Genomic DNA, 23,688 nt, shown 5'->3' on the forward strand with positions numbered 1-23,688 from the left:
AGTAATTTATAGTGACTTCAGGTTAAGGTATCTTTTATCAATTATGTATTCTTAGCAAACAAAATGGCTTAGGTAACTGAAATTTGGAACCATTACTACAGCATTAAGATCAGTTAATAAAAACATCATTCCAGCCACTCTTTGAAACGAAAAGCGTTGTTTTACAAATCTGACAGAAATTCGTTCCTTTATGTGGCACAGAAAAACAGCAACCATATTTATTTCTAAGACTATTACCCCTGTAATCCTTGCAACATAGGTGTTACAAGCCAACTTGGCACATAATTCTGTGTAAAGTCACCACATACTGTCACTGGATGCACCAACTTGACTTTAGTATCATCTGAGTCCAAATGCCATGTGATTCCTTCACCAGGCTGTACTAATGACCTCATACAGGCTGCTATTGCTGACCGGTATCCTGCTCATACACAGTGGTGACCTGTGTCTGGCAACCTCCTGAATGCTTCTGTCACAAATTTTGGTCCTTCCTAGCTACCAGCCTGGGTTGATAAATGTATTTTGGGAGGAGAACATAAACACACAATTGGATTTACCTGCATTAATTTTAGCCCAATGGTTGTAGCTTAGAGAACGATCACACACCACTGCAAAATAGTTCCTAATTAAAAAATTCACAAGTTTTTAAATTCTTTGCGGACTTGTTAACTGCAAAACCAATAAATGAATGTAGCTAGAGTTGATTATATCCAGTGAGCTAGGTGAAACGAAGAATACTTTTGAAACTCAGATTATATCCAGTGAGCTAGGTGAAACGAAGAATACTTTTGAAACTCAATAGCTTATTCATTAAAAACGTAACACTTTTTTAGTGGCACAAGTAATCTCAGAAACTCTAGCAGGCAGCCAGAAAGCAGCCTTGAAGCATCTCTCACAATTCGCAAATAATTGAACAAACTGTTAAATTCCCCTATGTGAACCAATACTCTTCCCTATGAAGCCTTCAAAATTGTTGTATAGACTCACTCACAGAAAAATTCTAAGTCATGATGTGAATTGGACTCATGAAAAAATCCAAATCACAACTTTGGCATTATGCTGCTACTTATCATTCAGAAATGCAAACTCACAAAATTTACAAACTTGCATTCTATAGGCAAAACTCTTCGACCTTTCAAGTCTAAAAAAAAAAGTCACTTTCCACACTCAAACACCTATGCCCAACTTACTATGCATTACCACCACTACTTCTTTTAGCTTGGCTCCTACTGGTTGCTTCTATCATCTTTCTCCCAAGATGCCACTCAGTCTTACTGACGTGCATTACATTACAATCCAATACAACTTTTAACTTTTGGAAAATAAAGAAGAGAGCAAGATGGAAGGGGGCCACTATGTCGACGTGCACATGTTAATGTATCCATTCAGTATACTGTATTTGCCTAGTGGTGATAGTGTGTGACATCTGGCCTTGTCCGTTGATATGGACTACAAGCACATACCTGGGTGTGCGAGGTCGTGGATAGCCAGGAAAACTGTTGGACAGGAAAGGGCCGGGATAAGGGGACCCATAGATGTAGCACATAATACAGGAAGTGAAGAGCCTGGGAGGCGGTGGGACACCAGGATCAGTGCTGCGTTGGGGTCTTGTCACAGATTTTGAAGTTCGACCTTGTCTGCTTGTCTTCATACCAGCTCGTCCAAGTCCAAAGGAGAAGTGATGAAGTTCAGTCTGTAAAAGTAATCCACAACCACGTTGTCTGACCCCCAGGTGTACTGAATGCCAGTGGGATATTGCGAATCATGTCCATATGGTGGAGTCTCCTCAGAGGCAGGTCCTGTGCTGGGTTGCAAGTAGAATCAGCAAGCGGCTTATGGTCAGTAAAAGTCGTAATTGCGTACCCTTCAACATCCTCATGCAAGTATCTCATGACTTCATAAACTTCCCACTTACACTGGGAAGCTGTAAATTTTTTGAGAAGAACCAGAGTGGTTGGGTTGTATTGCCAACATGCTACTGAAGGACAGTGCCCATCCAAGTGTCACTCATGTCAGCTGTGACAGAGATACATGAGTCTGGGACAGAGTACGCAAGTGTGACAGTGTTCAAACATGCAGTCTTAAGAGTGTTGAAAGCTCGAATCGTTTTGTCCAACCACTGCACCCTACATTGCCCAGAGGTGTTTATTCCAGCCAAAGCATCTATGAGTGGTCCTTGAATAGAAGAGGCATGGGGTAAATATTTGCAGCAGAAATTTTTCATACTGAGAAAACAGTATAAATTGTGCTAAGTCATGGCTAGTGGAAGATCACAGATGAATTTGACGCAATCAGTAGTCAGGCGGACGCAGTCAGCGGTGACAGTGTGTCCAAGAAAGGTTGCAATTGTGCTGCCCAATTGTGATTTGTCATAGTTAATTTCTGTGCCATTGTCATGTATGGCAGCCCGAACCTGGTCCTCAACAGCTGAGGAGAAACGAGGATGTTGTTGAGGTAGGTGTAGCAATATGGGAGATTGAACAAGACGAAGGAGAAGTCAATGAATCTATGGCATGTCTGGACCACATTTTTCAGGCTGTAAGGCATAAAGTGGCAAGGCATAGAACAAATGGCATAGTACTTGCTGTTTTAGCAGGTCATCTTTGAACATAGGGACCTGCAAGTACACTCACAGCAATCAGGAATACTAAATACTCATGCCCCTTTAAGCAGTTGGGCAAAGTATGAGATGTGGGAGATAGTGCATTTGTTGATAACGGTGCAAGCATTTCTAATAGCCACCACATAACTGGAATTAACTGTCTTTCTTAGGTACAAGGTGAATAGGTGATGACCACTTACTGTTTAAGGGATGTACAATACTCGTGTTTAAAAGGTCATTAACAGCCGATTTCTCATGGCGTCATTTTTTTTGTTGTAGGTGGTGAGCCTCGTGGCACACAGGAGGGCCTTCTGTCGTCATTATCCCAGGGCAGGTGCTATTAGTGATTGCACCTAATTGTACGTCTTGTGCATGAGAATAAGGAACACAGGTGTCCTCGTGTGGTATGGGGGCACAATCAGACACTACACTGGGGACGTGAATGTCACTAACCTTAGGGTGTCGATGCTGAGGCACCAATAGGTGCGTGTCGACTGCAGGAGTTGTGTCAGTAGCATTTGCTGGTCACAAACAGGATAGGTGACAGATTGTAGTGAGTGTCCATCAGCTGTTTCAGCTCGACATTGTGAGTGCGTGGGGCATCAGTCTTGAAGCTCTGAATCTTAACCTCAACCAGTGAGGAAGTAAAGTGAGCAGTCAGTGTAGAGCATTCAGAAAGGGCAAGCCGAAGTAGATCACTATTTTGTGAATGGGTGGGGGTCAAAGCACCAAGTGAACCTTGGATGTGCGTGCCAGTAGCATGGTGCAGTAAGGCTGCCATTTGTAGATTTGGTGGTAGCCCAAAATGCTTGAGAGTACTGGTTCGTCAGTGTCACCTATGTGGAATGTCCAAGTAAACTCCACCCCAGTGTAAATTGGACCAGAAGTTCAGCTGCACCGTTAACATTGAAGTGGGATCTGTTGGCTATGCATAAGGAGGGTTTTGCCAGAATGGTGGGTGGGAGCATGCAAATGGTGGTGATGATGCTGGCATCTGCCCCTGTGTCACCAAGAAAGTGAAGACTCGTAAGATCATAAGATCCAAGGTGTAGAGTCTGGTGGCAGTGTTTCTGACTGCTGCTCACGACGGCACCGTGCACACTTGTCGCGAGCTGTGCTATCTAGACTGGCTAGCATGTAGAGTTTGCATAGGTGCAGGCCAGCCAGCAGTTTCTCGTTGTGTCATTAAATGCTACCAGAGCAGGTAGGTAGGGTGGAGAGTGAGGCATTCATCACCCATGCCATCTGTTGTGGAATGCTGTTAAGTTGGTTGCACGTTTAGGTGGAGTGTCAGTGTTCAGGAATCCAATGCAAGTAGTGCCCATTGTCAGCAGCTGCCAGGTGGCTGCAGATTGTTCTGATGTATCAAGTCTGTTCTGGTACATCCCCTGCCATCCAAGCATATCTGAGGAGGTGGGGTGGCATGTACAGTATTACCAACCTTGTCTACTACCAGTATACTTGTGACTGGGAGTAACCATCTAAGGCAAATAATTCTGTGAGCCTGGTCTGTAAGTCAAGTTTACTTTCCAACAGGCAGCGCATGCTTCCACATAAAAGAACAACTTACCTCACTAAAAGCTCAATGCTTAAACGAATCCAGTTTCTCTTCACCATTTACACTGACTGAATTGTATGAGACCCTGAAACAAAGTAAACATGGTAAAGCACCTGGTCTGTATAATATACACCTGGAATTTCTGATAAACATGGGTAAGAGTGGAAAAAAGGGCTGGTCTACTTCTTCTCCAACATCCTACATAATGAGTCACTGCCCACTGAGCTAAAGAGAACAAAAATAGTGGCAATTTTGAAACTGGGTAAACCAGCTAACCGCCCTCAAAGTTTCAGACCAGTTTCCTTTTTGAGCTGTTCTTATAAACTTCTGGAGAGGCTCATTTATGATAGAATTAGCGGCTTCAGTCGAGGACATATCCCTGCTGAGCAAGCTGGTTTCAAGCTACAGAGAAGTTGCTGCGACCAGGTACAACTTTCATGGAAGCTAGTTTCCAAAACAGTGTGAAGATATCTGTCATGTTTGCAAACCTAAGCACAGCATATGACACAGTCTGGAGTGAAGAGATGATATACAAATTATTAAAAACAATCCTATGCTGAAACACTGTAACTCTCATCAACACTACAATAAACAATAGATATTTCTGCACTTACTTGGGAGAAAATGTGAGCAAGAAGAGGAAATTAAGTATTTAGGGGCACCGTCTTAGCTACCCTATTATTCAACCTACATATCTCCGATCTCCCCAATACCAGGTCTACAAAATTCTGCTACAGAGACAATATTGCTCTTGCTTGTAGAATCAAAGATCTTGGACAAGCGGAGACAATTCTAACAGAAGATCTAGCCGTTATGAGCTCCTATCTTATAAAGTGTCGACTCAAACCCAGTATAAGTAAAACTGAAGTATGTACATTCCATCTGAACAATAAACAAGCTAACACAGAGCTCAGAGTGAAACTTAATGAAAACACTCTTTGTCATAACAAATACCCTAAATACCTTGGTGCGCCCTTTCATATAAAAAGCAGCTAGAAAATATCACTTTCAAGACAAAAACTCAGAACAATATTATTCAAAAATTGTGTGGAATGACATGAGAAGCTTCAGCAGATACCTTGTGCACATCATCCATTGTCCTGGTCTTCTCAGCAGCCAAGCATTGTGCCCCAGTGTAACTGACCAGTTGCCACACACCAATCTCGTTGACGTCCAGTTGAATCACCTATGTGGTTAATAACTGGGATGACCCACCAAACACCAATTTATTGACTTCCTCTACTGAGTAACATCCATCCACCTTCATTCCACAGAAGCGAGGCCTTGCTTAGGGAATACCGCAAGCTACAGGAGTATCTGGAATCATCCATACAAGAAGACATACAAAGTCTATGACGAAACAGACTCAATTCGAGAAACTCACTATAATGGCAAGCAGAACAGCTAGATGCCAGTAATATCGAGGTGAGAGACATACAGAATCAGAACTGTCCACTTATTAAAAATCCTGAAGAGCATGAGTCATTCTGAAAGTATAACTGTGATACTGCTGGCACAGAAATTGACAGGAAGCCCTGGGTCAAATTAAACAGAGCTTGCACTGGGCATGGTCGATGCATAGATGCACTTTACAAATGGGGTGCCACAGAGTCTCCAGTTTGTGACTGTGGGGCTCCAAACCAGACACTCGACCACATTAGAGAGGAATGCCCCTTGCGTTCCTGTCAGGGGTGTTGGAGCAACCTCATGAAAGCTGATGACACAGCTCTTATATGGATTAGGAACTAAGATATAGATATTTAGTTAGTTTTTATATGTAGTTTTGTCTTGCAGTATTCTTGTTATATACATAAACTAATGCTGTATACCTATATTTTTACAGTACGTGAATAACTAAATAATCTTTCCAACAGGTCTGATGACTGCAAGAGAGGCTAGAGTTGTAGTTCATGCAGAAGTTTCACTAACCACAGTGCCCAGAAAAGTTACGTCAGGCATGACCTCTGGATCCACTGGTGCACATTGGTGGCACCAAAGCTGCAAGGACGATCTTGAACTGAGATGCTTTTGTGAATAATATGATGCATTGCTTCAACTGGCAGATACAACAGTCACTAATGAGGCCTGTGGAATTGTGGATATGGCATATGCATCAGATGTTGTCAACGAGAATGCCGTGTATGTCAAGTAGATTGTCCAACAGCACAAACCACATTTTGGGGCTGTCCTTCTGTAACTGAGGTAGCTTTGGGAACCTGCACATTCGGACGTGTTGTATCATTGGAGTTTGAGTCAACACGTGGTGAGACGTGGTCAGCAATGTAGAAGTGTGCAGTGATTGATCCACAACGGCAGAAGCAAAATTTGGGTTGAGTGTGCAATGTGGAGAAAGAGTGATCTGCTGTGTCACCCGAGGTCGACTTAGGGAGGGAGAGGGTGCAAGCAATGGCCACAGGTGATGCATGACGCGGCAGGCACAGGTGCAAAGTCACCTGATGCGGCTGAGGTGACTGGTCATCAGGTAGTGAGTCAATAGATATGCAAAAAACGAATTTGATAGCATAACTGAGTACTGTGACCCATTCAGAGAATAATTTCCTGCCACCTGCTGAGGGAAAATATCCGACATTGCAGTTAGGCAGTGCGAGGTAATATCTGGTTTTGGAGAGAGTAAACCAGTCTGATGCAACCGGTGAAACTGCGATGTTTATCTGAAAGACGCTTGTTCAATGTTCCGATTACGAACATAGCTGAACTGAAGGCACACATCGTGCAACGCATTCTGAATGTGACCCTTGTGGCACTCCAATCTGTTGTGGAACATGCTGTTTCTCGATTTCATCTTGTGAAAGGAAATGGTGGGCAGTATTTTGAACCTGTCTTGTGCTAGTCTCACTACAATGAAAAAACCGATTTCATTGTTGCTTTTTATGTGGTTTTTGGCTTGGGGATAGTTAAAAGCCGATTTTATTGTTGTTGTTATGCCGTTAATGCCCTCAGAACAATTGAAAACAGATTTCATTGTTGCTTTTTATTCAGTTTTTGCTCAGGACAGTTGAAACCCCGATGCCTTTTACGCGGTTTTTGCCTCAGCACAATTAAAAACCGGTTTTTCCCATTCGATGTGCTGTAACATTGCCGTGGTGGATGGTTTTACAAACGTAACAGTGCCACGACTTCTAAATACTAAACCTGTGCGGTCATGTACACATTACGGTAGGTTCAATATGCAACTCACATCATAACCGTCGTATAGCGATTCATCAGTCATTTTTAGCTGAATCCTTTTACGTTATGACACTTACAGCAGAATTTAGTAGGAAAATTTTGGTGAAAATTATATTGTTTCCATAACGGTCCTCCCTTCTTCGGTAATGTACCGTTGAAATTTGACATCATTCTGAGCAGCGGTTCTTTTTATGTAGCGTTTTGGAACGGAACATTAATCAATCACCATGTGTTGTAAAGTGGTTTAGGCCTAGTGTGTTAGGTTATTATTAAGCACAGTTTTTCAATAGGACAGACTTGTATTTTGAAAGCAATTGTGCTTCGTTTCCTTCAACCATCCGCTTTTCAAGAAACTACTACGAGTTGCCTCCCTCTTCAGATCCAGAGTACGTTCTTGTTGACGCCTTCTGTAGATCGTTATGTAACTTGTGCCCATCTACACTTACAGCTATACTCACAAGGGAACCTCCCCATCGCACCCCCCTCAGATTTAGTTATAAGTTGGCACAGTGGATAGGCCTTGATAAACTGAACACAGATCAATTGAGAAAACAGAAAGAATTTGTGTGGAACTGTGAAAAAATAAGCAAAATATACAAACTGAGTGGTCCATGGGTGACATAGGCAACATCATGGACAATGTGAGCTTAGGAGCGCCGTGGTCCTGTGGTAGCGTGAGCAGCAGCAGAACGAAAGGTTCTTGGTTCAAGTCTTCCCTCGAGCGAAAATTTTACATTCTTTATTTTTGCATAGTTATTATCTGTCCGTTCGTTCATTGATGTCTCTGTTCACTGTAATAAGTTTAGTGTCTGTGTTTTGCGACCGCATCGCAAAACCGTGCGATTAGTAGACGAAAGGACGTGCCTCTCCAATGGGAACCGAAAACATTTGATCGCAAGGTCATAGGGCAACCGATTCCTCCACAGGAAAACACATCTGATATATTCTATACGACACTGGTGACGGCATGTGCGTCACATGACAGGAATATGTTGTCGACCCACCTAACTTGTACACTTGGTGAATGGGTAAAAAGATTCTTCTACCTTGCCCGATTTAGGTTTTCTTGTGGATGTGATAATCACTCCCAAAAAAGTGATGAAAACATAAGAGTTTGTCACGTAAACTGAAAATAAAAAATTAAACTTTTCACTCGATGGAAGATTTGAACCAAGGACCTTTCGATCCACAGCTACTCACGAGACCACGGCGCTCCTGCGGTCCCAGTGTTCTTGATGTTGCCTATGTCGCCCATGAACTACTCAGTTTGTATATTTTGCTTATTTTTTCACAGTTCCACACAACTTCTTCCTGTTTTCTCAATTGATCTGTGTTCAGTTTTTCAAGGCCTATCCACTGTGCCAACTTATAACTAAATCTGAGGGGGCTGCGATGGGGAGGTTCCCTTGTGAGCAAACCACTGCTTAGTGCACGACGTAGGGTACCTCCCATTGTACGAATTGTTGGGGCGTTTTCCCGTTCAATTCACGTATGGAGCGGCCACCGCGGCCTGCAAAAGAAAAGGGGGAAGGGGTTGTCAAACCGGCCGACTGGGGACAGGAGAGGCAGCACAGGACATATTAATTTCCACTGTCCTGAACATAGGTTTGATGGTTTTCATTACAAAATATACACTTTTGGATTCCACAGAGCGAAATACAATGAGGTGCGATAGTATGGAGAGCCGTGGCACTGCACTTTGACGCACGCTAAGACCAAATAACATTTCCTCGAACATATATGTTTTATACATCAAACTCTTCTGAAAGATGTGCGCTACAAAATTAACATATTTTTGAAAAACTTTTTTTTTTAATTTTTGGCGTCCTACATCAAATTCTCTTGTGGAAGGGGGGTGGTGGTGGTGGTGGTGGGGAGGGGGGACTGTCAAGTTTTTGCCCCTGTTCAATTCGGAAATATCGCAGATCCATGAGTGACTATATACGTTGCGAAGTGCTGCCATAGATTTGAGTCCTAATCTATAATTTACGAAAATCTGCACTGTCATCAATGTTTACACCTTAGCAATAACTCATTCTTTTGCTTGCTGCTGCTTAAAAAAGAATGATACACATTTATTCAGTCAGATTCAAAATGCTGGGGAAAGACATTATTACAACACATCACACTCTACAGTTAACGCAAGAGCGACATAGGATACTTGTTATAACAGCAAGAATTCCGCGCTTTTCGTATTGACGAATTAGATAGCGTGTTGTTCCACTCGTTTCTGTTGCTATAGTTACCCAATGGAAACAATCCATGAGCTGAAACACATGAATCTGCTGTACTACGATTGTCGCTGTTCCGTCCGTGCAAACTGTATCGTACCGGTATCCTGAGAGAATTCGCTTTTGTGAGAACAATAACACGAAGTTTAACGTGTTAAAAAATGTAACGGCTCGCTTAAGGGGCGTATAAAGAAAAACGGGTCTACCTATGAGACTGGTTTGCTTGAAACAGAAAAACAATGTACGAAAAAGATACTGAAGTTATGCTTGTAACGTCAGCTTCCTTAATTTACGGGAACTTGAAAGTGCATTATTCAATAGAGGACGAAACACTACGGTCATTTGCCGTTATTCATGGCGGATACATTAATATCCTGATGGCTCATGGACCGAACGTAAGGCCAAAATATTTGCCATGTATAGAAATGGGCACAAAACCAAAGCATATCACCGCGTATGTAACAGAAGTAAGTACGGACAATCATTACAGTGTACACCAGTTATTGCTATAGAATTTCTTATTGTCTTACGTGAATGAATAACTACTCTTTGGCGTTTTTTAATAATATATAAAAACTGATGATGAAATAGCAAAGAATTTACCCTTACTAAGGCACAAAAGTATAGCACTTTTGCGTGACGTATTTTTGTTTGGATTCTGGTTAGCAGTCACACGTTACAGGAAAATTACATGATTCCCTCATGTGGACTGCAGTTAGGTTTCTTCCATTAAAAAGAACGGTAAATGCCGCGTAATACAACAACAATAGCAGTATGTTGGGGCCTATACTTCTCCATGTTGAACAATACTGTCACACGTTAAGTCAAACGTATCCAGTAACACAACGGATATAATCAGACACAAAATATTGCTGATGACATAATTTCTTTCCTTTACCCGTACCCTATGTATTAAAACTACAATGGCACTGGCCCTGTTTGATGGTCTTACACATGAATATAATTTATTAGCATACAATTGGGAATTGGAATTGTGCGTGCATATGTGTGTGTGTGTAAAAATAAGTATATATGGCAGTATTTGTGTAACAGGTGAAATGGGCGTTCTTTGGCAACCAGTACCATCTGTTGGTAACATCGAACTTAGGAATCAACGTTTATGACCAAGAAGGTCAGATCTTCAAATTTACTCATCCATGCTGTGATGGCCCAAGGTCTCCAGGGACTTTTGCAAGGGGCATTGCACTGATAGGTGACCAGTTGCTCTGTGTTGGTAAGTACAAGCCCAGAAGATATAAACATTGATTAACTCATGAGTTGTCTCTCTTGAAGTTTGATAGATGTATGCATTGTGAAAGAGTGAATAATTATAGGTACATTACCACTAAGATCTGTCTTCAGATAGTATATTTCAGCCATGCTTTTAAACATGCCATTATAGTTGTATCTAGTTGTGAACCATCATACAGAGTGACAGTATGTAGCCCTATCCTTTTGCATTACAACTGATATTTAGGAGTCTTCATTGATAACTCTTAATTTTGAGTCAAGTTCTAAAAAAAAATACTGCAGTCGATAAATAAAAGAGCACATACCGAGCCAAATAGGAGAGGCACTGGTAATTCATATTAAAAACTTGTATCATCAGATGAAAGCCCCCCCAAAAAAGAAATATCTGATGGATCGTAATTTTACATATCGTATGCAGTAATGCATTCTATGAGCTTTTTCTGTAGTATTTATGGCAGGGAGTATATTTAGAGATAATGTTACTAAAAGTATAATTTCACAAAACTGTCATGCATTCACACTCATTCATCATGTTCCATAGAACCCTTATAGAAAGAGAAGCCTTAGACATGAGGAATGAGTCAAAATATGTATTAACAAAAGACGAATGACATGCAGGAATGTATCTATATACAGTTTTAGCCACAAACTATCACTATAGACCCTACAGCTTAATTGGACTCAGTGGTAGGTGACACACTACCAACCAAATGTCTGAAAGTTCAGTCCCCAATTAGAGAAGGTGTTGTATGACATCTATGACTTACTTCACTTATGGCATGTATTTGTTAAAAATTATTTGTGAAAACTACTGAGTTGCGTTATGGTTTAGAGTCCATTTAAACTAGAGCTTTGCACCAGAGTTCATAATCCTACTCTGAGCACTGGACAAGTAAAGAACCACATAAAGAATGGAACACATCCCAGGAATCCCCAGTTTTGTGTTATCCCTAGTAGTATTGCAGGTGGTCAGTAGTAGTATCATAGACCATTTCAAGCCTGAAAAAGACATCTATTTAGCTTTGTTTTGATAGGAAAGCCACGTGCATAGCTATTTCTGGCAGCGACAGGTTAACTATGTTATCTCCTACAACCTAAAAGAAAGTGACTATCATTCCATCTGTGTTTGAGAAGCCACGTAATGAATTGCTGTGAGGTCTTCCCTACACGTATTGTGGAGTATTACCCGTATGAACTATGACAATGATTGTTAGCAAGTTTGAGTACTATTAATTAAATGTCTTTTTCCTTAAGTTGAGATGTCCCATCACCTAAATTAAATTGCATAGACCCCCCCCCCCCCCCAAATTCTGTTTTTACAAAAACAATGAATGGAGAAATTTTTTGGTACAAATCTTTTTTCTCAAAATGTTTACCTTTAAGTTTTATTCAATTTTGCGTTTGTTCAAAATAAATTTGCAAGCATTTTTTCCACTCTGATGTCAGTTCCTCAAAAACACGGTTTTGTAAGGATTCAGCAGCTTCTCTCTGTAACACTAATGTGTTGACTGAACCTACTCGTATCAAATCTAGCAGTACTACAGAATGAGTTGCACTAGTTCTGTTTACACAGTACTCTTTATTGAGAATTCTTGAACATATTCGCAGTTCAAATATAATAAATTTGCTTGCAGTGGAAACACTTCTGTCCACAAATCAGCACGGATTTAGAAAGCATCACTCATGCAAAACTCAGCTTGCTGTTTTCACATGATATACTGCAAACCGTGGAAGAAGGGTAACAGGTAAATCCCATATTCCTAGATTTCTCAGAAGCATTTAACACAGTGACTAGGTTCCCAGATATGAGAGTGTCTTGAAGACTTCTTAGGTAATAGAACCCAGTTCATTGCCCTCCACAGTGAGTGTCCATCAGAGACCAGGGTATTATCAGGTGTGCCCCAGGGAAGTGTGATTGGACTGCTCTTATTTTCTATATATGTAATTGATATCCCAGACAGAGTGCTTCTGTTGCATGACTGCAGGAGGATAAAAGATGATATGGACAAAATTTCTAGTTGATGTGGTGAATGGCAGCTAGCTTCAAATGTAGAAAAATATAAGTTAATGTAGAGGAGTAGTAAAACAATCCAGTATTCTTTGAATACAGCTCAGTAGTGTGCTTCTTGCACAGTCATGTCAATTGAATATCTAGGCACAATCTTGCAGTATGATGTGAAATGGAATGAACACATAATGACAATAGTACAGTAGTAGGGAAGCAAATGGTCAACTTTAGTTTAGGGACGAATTTTAGGGAAGTGTGGGTTGTCTGTAAAGAAGACAGCATGTAGAACACTGGTGCGGCCCATTCTTGAGTACTCTCGAGTGTTTGGAACCTGCATCAGGTCAGATTAAAAGACTACATTGAAGCAGTTCAGAAGACAATGCTTAATTTGTTTCCAGTAGATTGAATGACCCTCCCCCATGAACCATGGACCTTGCCGTTGTTGGGGAGGCTTGCGTGCCTCAGCGAAACAGATAGCCGTACCGTAGGTGCAACCACAATGGAAGGGTATCTGTTGAGAGGCCAGACAAACGTGTGGTTCCTGAAAAGGGGCAGCAGCCTTTTCAGTAGTTGCAAGGGCAACAGTCTGGATGACTGACTGATCTGGCCTTGTAACACTAACCAAAACGGCCTTGCTGTGCTGGTACTGCAAACGGCTGAAAGCAAGGGGAAACTACGGCCGTAATTTTTCCCAAGGGCATGCAGCTTTACTGTATGGTTAAATGATGATGGCATCCTCTTGGGTAAAATATTCCGGAGGTAAAATATTCCGGAGGTAAAATATTCCCCTATTCGCATCTCCGGGCGGGGACTACTCAAGAGGATGTCGTTATCAGGAGAAAGAAAACTGGTGTTCTACGGATCGGAGCGTGGAATGTCAGATCCCTTAATCGGGCAGATAGGTTAGAAAACTTAAAAAGGAAATGGGTAGGTTAAAGTTAGATATAGTGGGAATTAGTGAAGTTCGGTGGCAGGAGGAACAAGACTTCTGGTCAGGTGACTACAGGGTTATATACACAAAATCAAATAGGGGTAATGCAGGAGTACCGTATTTACTCGAGTCTAAGCCGCACTCAAATCTAAGCCGCACCTAAAAAATGAGACTCGAAATCAAGGGAAAAAAATTTCCCGAATCTAAGCCGCACCTGAAATTTGAGACTCGAAATTCAAGGGGAGAGAAAAGTTTTAGGCCGCATCTCCAAATCGAAACAAAAGTTGGTCTACTGTAATATGAGACAATTTAGGTCGAATGAATGACGATACAGCTACAGTAGTTTGGTTCGAGTCGTAAGCTTAGCAGTTAAGCTTTACCAGGTAGCCATTGCTATGCGTCAGGCTCTCCGTCCGTATTTATACGGCTACCCTTCCTTTTTCACGTGCTTCGTCTGGTTTGAATTGATTGCTTATTTTTCTTTGATCTGATAAGCGCAGTTTTCTCTGTTATAGGTGTTTACGTCACTCTACGCTGAAAATGCATTACTATACTGTGTCATGCATTGTTTGTCGTACTCTGATACTGCGTGTTTACGGCCTGTTGCCGATCACGGCATGGCTTGCTTTTGTGCGGGCTGCCGCCACTTAAAAAAAAGAGAGAGAGAGAGGAATCGTCTCATTAGTGAAACAATGGCAAGAGACTGCTACTTGTTGTTACTTGCACTGCTACTTTCTTTGATAATGATCAACAAGAACCAAGTAGACTGCATATGATAGATGTTCTGAACGGGAGTTTAGGGAAAATTTTTCTCCGTTAGAAAATCTTTGCAGGCGCCTCTTTAGGACATTACATTCTGCACAGAAATTACAGTCATCTTAGATTTAAAAATCTAGTCAAATGCCTCGCTTCATTTCTGACTGTATCACTGTTTAGCATAAGAATAATACGAATATAAACATGATATGATATGTATATTCTTCCGCGTTTGCTGTTGTCTCACTAGTTTTGTGGTTTATTATGCAGACAGGATTTAAATGAGATAGCAGCAAACATGAAACAATACATGGCAAAATGTTTATATTCGTCTTATTCTTATGGTGACGAGAATACTGCATGTGATTCACAATTTATAAAAGTTCCTATTAGCAACCGTCTCTTCTCACAGATAGGAAAAAATTCAGAACGTAGAGTTGGCCATATTGACAAACATCCTAAACATTCTTGCCAGTCGGGTTTTCGTAGTACATTGAAATGCTGCTACATTCGAAGATGAACAATACGGACTTTGTATTTAAATCGTTAGATAATGTATGAAAATGCAGTGGTCGAAACTCGGCGCGGAGAAAAAAATCTTGTCTTCCACCTTTTTTTTTTTTTTTTTTTTTAAATTTATTTACTAACGCAGAGGTTTTGGTGCCAGTATTTATCTTTGTGCCTACAAAGCATGCCTGTGTAGCGCTACATATATTCAACAGCAGAACTAAGTTGTGGCAGCACCCACCAACATTTTTAAGAGCTTCCGCTTGCTTTGCACTCGATTGTAAGCCGCAGGCGGTTTTTTGGATTACAAAAACCGGAAAAAAGTGCGGCGTAGATTCGAGTAAATACGGTAGGTTTAATAATGAATAGGAAAATAGGAGTGCGGGTAAGCTACTGCAAACAGCATAGTGAACGCATTATTGTGGCCAAGATAGATACGAAGCCCACGCCTACTACCGTAGTACAAGTTTATATGCCAACTAGCTCTGCAGATGACGAAGATATTGAAGAAATGTATGATGAAATAAAAGAAATTATTCAGATAGTGAAGGAGACCAAAATTTAATAGTCATGGGTGACTGGAATTCGAGTGTAGGAAAAGGGAGAGAAGGAAACATAGTAGGTGAATATGGATTGGGGCTAAGAAATGAAAGAGGAAGCCGTCTGGTAGAATTTTGCACAGAGCATAACTTAATCATAGCTAACACTTGGTTCCAGAATCATAAAAGAAGGTTGTATGCATGGAAGAATCCCGGAGATACTAAAAGGTATCAGATAGATTATATAATGGTAAGACAGAGATTTAGGAACCAGGTTTTAAATTGTAAGACATTTCCAGGGGCAGATGTGGACTCTGACCCTAATCTATTGGTTATGACCTGTAGATTAAAACTGAAGAAACTGCAAAAATGCGGGAATTTGAGGAGATCGGACCTGGATAAACTAAAAGAACCAGAGGTTGTACAGAGTTTCAGGGAGAGCATTAGGGAACAATTAACAGGAATGGGGGAAAGAAATACAGTAGAAGAAGAATGGGTAGCTTTGAAGGATGAAGTAGTGAAGGCAGCAGAGGATCAAGTAGGTAAAAAGACGAGGGCCAGTAGAAATCCTTGGGTTACAGAAGAAATATTGAATTTAATTGATGAAAGGAGAAAATATAAAAATGCAGTAAATGAAGTAGGCAAAAAGGAATACAAACGTCTCAAAAATGAGATCGACAGGAAGTGCAAAATGGCTAAGCAGGGATGGCTAGGGGACATATGTAAGGATGTAGAGGCTTATCTCACTAGGGGTAAGATAGATACTGCCTACAGGAAGATTAAAGAGACCTTTGGAGATAAGAGATTCAGTTGCATGAACATCAAGAGCTCAGATGGAAACCCAGTTCTAAGCAAAGAAGGGAAAGCAGAAAGGTGGAAGGAGTATATAGAAGGTCTATACAAGGGCGATGTACTTGAGGACAATATTATGGAAATGGAAGAGAATGTAGATGAAGATGAAATGGGAGATACGATACTGCGTGAAGATTTTGACAGAGCACTGAAAGACCTGAGTCGAAACAAGGCCCCGGGAGTTGACAACATTCCATTAGAACTACTGACGGCCTTGGAAGAGCCAGTCCTGACAAAACTCTACCATCTGGTGAGCAAGATGTATGAGACAGGCGAAATACCTTCAGACTTCAAGAAGAATATAATAATTCCAATCCCAAAGAAAGCAGGTGTTGACAGATGTGAAAATTACCGAACGATCAGTTTAATAAGTCACAGCTGCAAAATACCAACACGAATTCTTTACAGATGAATGGAAAAACTGGTAGAAGCTGACCTTGGGTAAGGTCAGTTTGGATTCCGTAGAAATGTTGGAACACGTGAGGCAATACTGACCCTATGACTCATCTTAGAAGCCAGACTAAGGAAGGGCAAACCTACATTTCTAGCATTTGTAGACTTAGAGAAAGCTTTTGACAATGTTGACTGGAATACTCTCTTTCAAATTCTGAAGGTGGCAGGGGTAAAATACAGGGAGCGAAAGGCTATTTACAATTTGTACAGAAACCAGATGGCAGTTATAAGAATCGAGAGGCATGAAAGGGAAGCAGTGGTTGGGAAGGGAGTGAGACAGGGTTGTAGCCTATCCCCAATGTTATTCAATATGTATATTGAGCAAGCAGTGAAGGAAACAAAAGAAAAAATCGGAGTAGGTATTAAAATCCATGGAGAAGAAATAAAAACTTTGAGGATCGCCGATGACATTGTAATTCTGTCAGAGACGGCAAAGGACTTGGAAGAGCAGTTGAACGGAATGGATAGTGTCTTGAAAGGAGGATATAAGATGAACACCAACAAAAGCAAAACGAGGGTAATGGAATGTAGTCAAATTAAGTCAGGTGATGCTGAGGGAATTAGATTAGGAAATGAGACACTTAAAGTAGTAAAGGAGTTTTGCTATTTGGGGAGCAAAATAACTGATGATGGTCGAAGTAGAGAGGATATAAAATGTAGACTGGCAATGGCAAGGAAAGCGTTTCTGAAGAAGAGAAATTTGTTAACATCGAGTATAGATTTAAGTGTCAGGAAGTCATTTCTAAAAGTATTTGTATGGAGTTTAGCCATGTATGGAAGTGAAACATGGACAGTAAATAGTACGGACAAGAAGAGAATAGAAGCTTTCGAAATGTGGTGCTACAGAAGAATGCTGAAGATTAGATGGGTAGATCACATAACTAATGATGAAGTATTGAATAGAATTGGGGAGAAGAGGAGTTTGTGGCACAACGTGACAAAAAGAAGGGACCGGTTAGTAGGACATGTTCTGAGGCATCAAGGGATGACAAATTTAGCATTGGAGGGCAGCGTGTAGGGTAAAAATCGTAGAGGGAGACCAAGAGATGAATACACTTAGCAGATTCAGAAGGATGTAGGTTGCGGTCGGTACTGGGAGATGAAGAGGCTTGCACAGGATAGAGTAGCATGGAGAGCTGCATCAAACCAGTCTCAGGACTGAAGACCACAACAACAACAGATTGGATGATCACGTGAGTGTTACAGAGATGCTTTGTGAACTCAAATGAGAATCCCTAGAGAGGAGGCGATGTTCATTTCATGGAACACTACTGAGAAAATTTAGAGAACTAATATTTGAAGCTGGCTGCAGAATGATTCTACTGCCGTCAATGTGCTTTTCGCATAAGGACCACAAATATAAGATGAGAAATTATGACTCTTATACAGACACACAGATAGTTGCTTTTCTCTCACTTTCTTTGAAAGTCGAACAGAAAAGGAAATGACTACCAGTGGTGCAAGGTACCCTCACCGCCGTGCACCCTGTTGTGGGATGTGAAGTGTATGTATATGTAGCTCTAGGGATATGAAATCTCTTGGATGCCCTCCCTCCACAGGCTGCAGGATATCACATGATAAAAGGACAAGATGAAATTTGCTTGAGTGCTGATTTCTAAATCTGTGCTGATTTATTCATATTAGCTTTTCTGTATCAAGGAAATTTATTATATTAGAGCTTATAATATGCTCAAGAATTCTCCAGCTTGCTATTATTAAGGATATTTTTAATTTTGCAGGTCTGTTCTTTTAGCCCTCTTTATGTACAGGAGTCACCTGCACTTTTGTGTATCAATCAACATTAACTGTTTTTCACCTTTGTAAAGCAGTGGTTGTGATGTCTCATCTTACAAAAGAAACAAGTAATCATTTTATTGAATGTTATTTTGATTCAGATTCTTTGAATGACCAGACAGTTGATTCCTGCTTGGTTACCAGCTCATATAAATATATTCAAGTTTCATTTCCTCGTAAAATGTTGTATAGGGATTTTGCATAACTTTAGTCAAATTTTTTTGAGCATATGCCTAAATGAGTTGACACTTACCTATTTTTAAGCTTTGGTCAAATTTTATGAAATCTATCATGCCTCTCATTTCACGGTAAGTCCCACGATGATCCTGTTCAATCATGTTTCACACGGCATAATTGTTGTTTTTGAAATAACAACTAATTCTGACAGGAGACTAACTGTGATGAAATTCTGCAAACCAGTTCTAAACAGTCTTTTTCTGAAGTTGATTGATTGCCGTAAGTTGAATTTAGTGATTCAAGGCATTGTTGTCGAGCTAGGTCTTCACCAAAACCGTGGAAAAGCACTCAGTGAAAAACCTAACATGAAATTTCCACTTTTTCATAACACATTTGCTTAAACAGTAACTGCAAAGAAGCTACTTGATGCATTCCTGAGCTGCCATTATTTTAAACAATAAAAAGTGACACATTCAAAAACAACAGTAATGTCATATCCCAGTATCACGCTCTACATCTACATCTGTATTGTGCAAACCACCATGAGGTGCGTGGCAGAAGGTATATCCCATTGTACCAGTTACAGTTTATAAGTGTTTCTTCCTGTTCCATTCACGTATGGACTGCAGGATGTATGATTTTTTGAATGCCTCTGTGTGTGCTCCTATCTTCACAATCCCTATGTGAGTGATGCATAGGGTGTTATAATATATTCCTATAGTAAACATTTAGAGCCGGTTTCTAAAACTTTGTTAATAGACTATCTCAGGATAGTGTACCTCTGTCTTAAAGAGCCTTCCAATTCAGTTCCTTCAGTATATCTGTGACACTCTCCCACAAATTAAGCAAGCCAGTGACCATTCGTGCTGCCCTTCTCCATATACATTCAATATCCCCTGTTAGTCCTATCTGGTATGGGTCCCACACACCTGAGATGTATTCTAGAACTGGTCGTACAAGTGATTTGTAAGCAATTGCCGTTGTATATTGATTGCAGTTCCTCAGTATTCTACCTATAAACCAAAGCCTACCTATGACTGAACCTATGTGATCATTCCATTTCATATCCCTACAAAGTGTTACACCCAGGTATTTGTGTTAGTAGGCCAATTCCAACAGTGACTCATTGATATTATATCCATAGGATACTATGTTTCTTTTCATGAAGTGCAAAATTTTACATTTCTGAGCATTTAGAGCAAGTTGCTAATCTCTGCACCATGTTGATATCTTATCAAGATCTGACTGAATATTTATGCAGCTTCTTTCAGATAGCACTTTATTATAGATAACTATATCATCTGCAAAAAGCCTAATTTATTATTAATATTGTCTGCAAGGCCGTTAATGTACAGTATGAACAACAAGGGTCCCAGCACACTTCCTTGGGGCACACACAAAGTTACTTCTACATCTGATGATGACTCTCCATGCAAGGTAACATGTTGTGTCCTCCCTATCAAAAAGTCCTCAATCGAGTCACAAATTTTACTTGATACCCTTTATGATTGTACTTTTGGCAATAGGCATAGGTGCGGTACTGAGTCAGATGCATTTTGGAAATCAAGAAAGACTACAACATGATTGCCTCGATCCAAAGCTTTCAGTATGTCGTGAGAAAAGTGCAAGTTGGGTTTCACACAGTTGATATTTTCAAAATCCATGCTGGTTGGCATTGAGGAGGGTATTCCATTCAAGACATATCATTATGTTTGAGCTCAGAATATGTTCTAAGATTCTACAACAAATCAGTGTCAAGGATATTGATTGGTAATGTTGTGGATTACTTCTACTATTTGTCTTGTAGAGAGGTGTGACCTGCACCTTTTTCCAAGAACTGGGCATGGTTTTTTGTTCGAGAGATCTATGGTCGATTATAATAATAATAATAATAATAATTTTATTGTCGTTCAGCTGATTACAGCAATAGACAAAGTCAAGAGCATATATTTCTACATAAACTACTATATCAAAGTAAATTGGTTTACATAAAATAGGTACACGTTAGTATACAGTAGTTTCATCTTCAAAGAATTCATCAATGGAGTAAAACGGATTGTTCACTAGTGTTGTTGTTGTGGTCTTCAGTCCTGAGACTGGTTTGATGCAGCTCTCCATGCTACTCTATCCTGTGCAAGCTTTTTCATCTCCCAGTACCTACTGCAACCTACATCCTTCTGAATCTGCTTAGTGTATTCATCTCTTGGTCTCCCTCTACGATTTTTACCCTCCACGCTGCCCTCCAATACTAAATTGGTGATCCCTTGATGCCTCAGAACATGTCCTACCAACCGATCCCTTCTTCTGGTCAAGTTGTGCCACAAACTTCTCTTCTCCCCAATCCTATTCAATACTTCCTCATTAGTTATGTGATCTACCCATCTAATCTTCAGCATTCTACTGTAGCACCACATTTCGAAAGCTTCTATTCTCTTCTTGTCCAAACTATTTATCGTCCATGTTTCACTTCCATACATGGCTACACTCCATACGAATACTTTCAGAAATGACTTCCTGACACTTAAATCAATACTGGATGTTAACAAATTTCTCTTCTTCAGAAACGCTTTCCTTGCCATTGCCAGCCTACATTTTATATCCTCTCTACTTCGACCATCATCAGTTATTTTGCTCCCCAAATAGCAAAACTCCTTTACTACTTTAAGTGCCTCATTTCCTAATCTAATTCCCTCAGCATCACCCGACTTAATTATACTACATTCCATTATCCTTGTTTTGCTTTTGTTGATGTTCATCTTATATCCTCCTTTCAAGACACTGTCCATTCCATTCAACTGCTCTTCCAAGTCCTTTGCTGTCTCTGACAGAATTACAATGTCATCGGCGAACCTCAAAGTTTTTATTTCTTCTCCATGAATTTTAATACCTACTCCGAATTTTTCTTTTGTTTCCTTTACTGCTTGCTCAATATACAGATTGAACAACATCGGGGAGAGGCTACAACCCTGTCTCACTCCCTTCCCAACCACTGCTTCCCTTTCATGTCCCTTGACTCTTATAACTCCCATCTGGTTTCTGTACAAATTGTAAATAGCCTTTCGCTCCCTGTATTTTACCCCTGCCACCTTTAGAATTTGAAAGAGAGTATTCCAGTCAACATTGTCAAAAGCTTTCTCTAAGTCTACAAATGCTAGAAACGTAGGTTTGCCTTTCCTTAATCTTTCTTCTAAGATAAGTCGTAAGGTCAGTATTGCCTCACGTGTTCCAGTGTTTCTACGGAATCCAAACTGATCTTCCCCGAGGTTGGCTTCTACTAGTTTTTCCATTCGTCTGTAAAGAATTCGTGTTAGTATTTTGCAGCTGTGACTTATTAAGCTGATAGTTCGGTAATTTTCACATCTGTCAACACCTGCTTTCTTTGGGATTGGAATTATTATATTCTTCTTGAAGTCTGAGGGTATTTCGCCTGTTTCATACATCTTGCTCACCAGATGGTAGAGTTTTGTCAGGACTGGCTCTCCCACGGCCGTCAGTAGTTCCAATGGAATATTGTCTACTCCGGGGGCCTTGTTTCGACTCAGGTCTTTCAGTGCTCTGTCAAACTCTTCACGCAGTATCATATCTCCCATTTCATCTTCATCTACATCCTCCTCCATTTCCATAATATTGTCCTCAAGTACATCGACCTTGTATAGACCCTCTATATACTCCTTCCACCTTTCTGCTTTCCCTTCTTTGCTTAGAACTGGGTTTCCATCTGAGCTCTTGATATTCATACAAGTGGTTCTCTTATCTCCAAAGGTCTCTTTAATTTTCCTGTAGGCGGTATCTATCTTACCCCCAGTGAGATAGGCCTCTACATCCTTACATTTGTCCTCTAGCCATCCCTGCTTAGCCATTTTGCACTTCCTGTCGATCTCATTTTTGAGACGTTTGTATTCCTTTTTGCCTGTTTCACTTACTGCATTTTTATATTTTCTCCTTTCATCAATTAAATTCAATATTTCTTGTGTTACCCAAGGATTTCTACTAGCCCTCGTCTTTTTACCTACTTGATCCTCTGCTGCCTTCACTACTTCATCCCTCAAAGCTACCCATTCTTCTTCTACTGTATTTATTTCCCCCATTCCTGTCAATTGCTCCCTTATGCTCTCCCTGAATCTCTGTACAACCTCTGGTTCTTTTAGTTTATCCAGGTCCCATCTCCTTAAATTCCCACCTTTTTGCAGTTTCTTCAGTTTTAATCTACAGGTCATAACCAATAGATTGTGGTCAGAGTCCACATCTGCCCCTGGAAATGTCTTACAATTTAAAACCTGGTTCCTGAATCTCTGTCTTACCATTATATAATCTATCTGATACCTTTTAGTATCTCCAGGGTTCTTCCATGTATACAACCTTCTTTCATGATTCTTAAACCAAGTGTTAGCTATGATTATGTTGTGCTCTGTGCAAAATTCTACCAGACGGCTTCCTCTTTCATTGTATAATTTAGCTTTAAAGATATTTACAGCCAGTTCTTTAAAGTCAGCACTTAGTCTATTAAACATCCTTAGTCCAAGAACTAGGTAAGAGTTATGCGATTTTGATAATCTATGATATGGTATGTCTACAGATGTTCTGTTTCTAGTATTATGGCTATGAATATCACTTCTCAACACAAAATTAGACACATTGTTTCTAATGTACATTAAAACATTGTAGATGAATAAGTTTACTACTGTAAGACACTGCAATTTAATAAACAGAGGTTTACAATGTTCTGTTTTATCAGAATCTGTTATTATTCTTATTACTTTCTTCTGTAAAAGTAAAATGTCATTTACATGACAGCTACTACGCCACAGTAAAATTCCATAAGAGATGATGCTTTGGAAGA

General features: G+C 40.3%; 1 protein-coding gene across 1 annotated transcript in view; it reads left to right on the forward strand.

Moving 5' to 3' along the window:
• Nucleotides 1-9,638: 9,638 nt before the first annotated feature.
• The window catches only part of LOC124789707 (WD repeat-containing protein 54-like), a 68,139-nt gene continuing 54,089 nt past the window's right edge, over nt 9,639-23,688 (forward strand). The window contains exons 1-2 of the mRNA XM_047257159.1: nt 9,639-10,047; nt 10,634-10,814. Of these exons, the coding sequence (XP_047113115.1) occupies nt 9,820-10,047; nt 10,634-10,814 (409 nt within the window). The 5' untranslated portion in view covers nt 9,639-9,819. The remainder of the gene's footprint in view (nt 10,048-10,633; nt 10,815-23,688) is intronic.

The sequence above is a fragment of the Schistocerca piceifrons genome, chromosome 3 (assembly GCF_021461385.2).
Source record: "Schistocerca piceifrons isolate TAMUIC-IGC-003096 chromosome 3, iqSchPice1.1, whole genome shotgun sequence".
NCBI lineage: Eukaryota > Metazoa > Arthropoda > Insecta > Orthoptera > Acrididae > Schistocerca > Schistocerca piceifrons.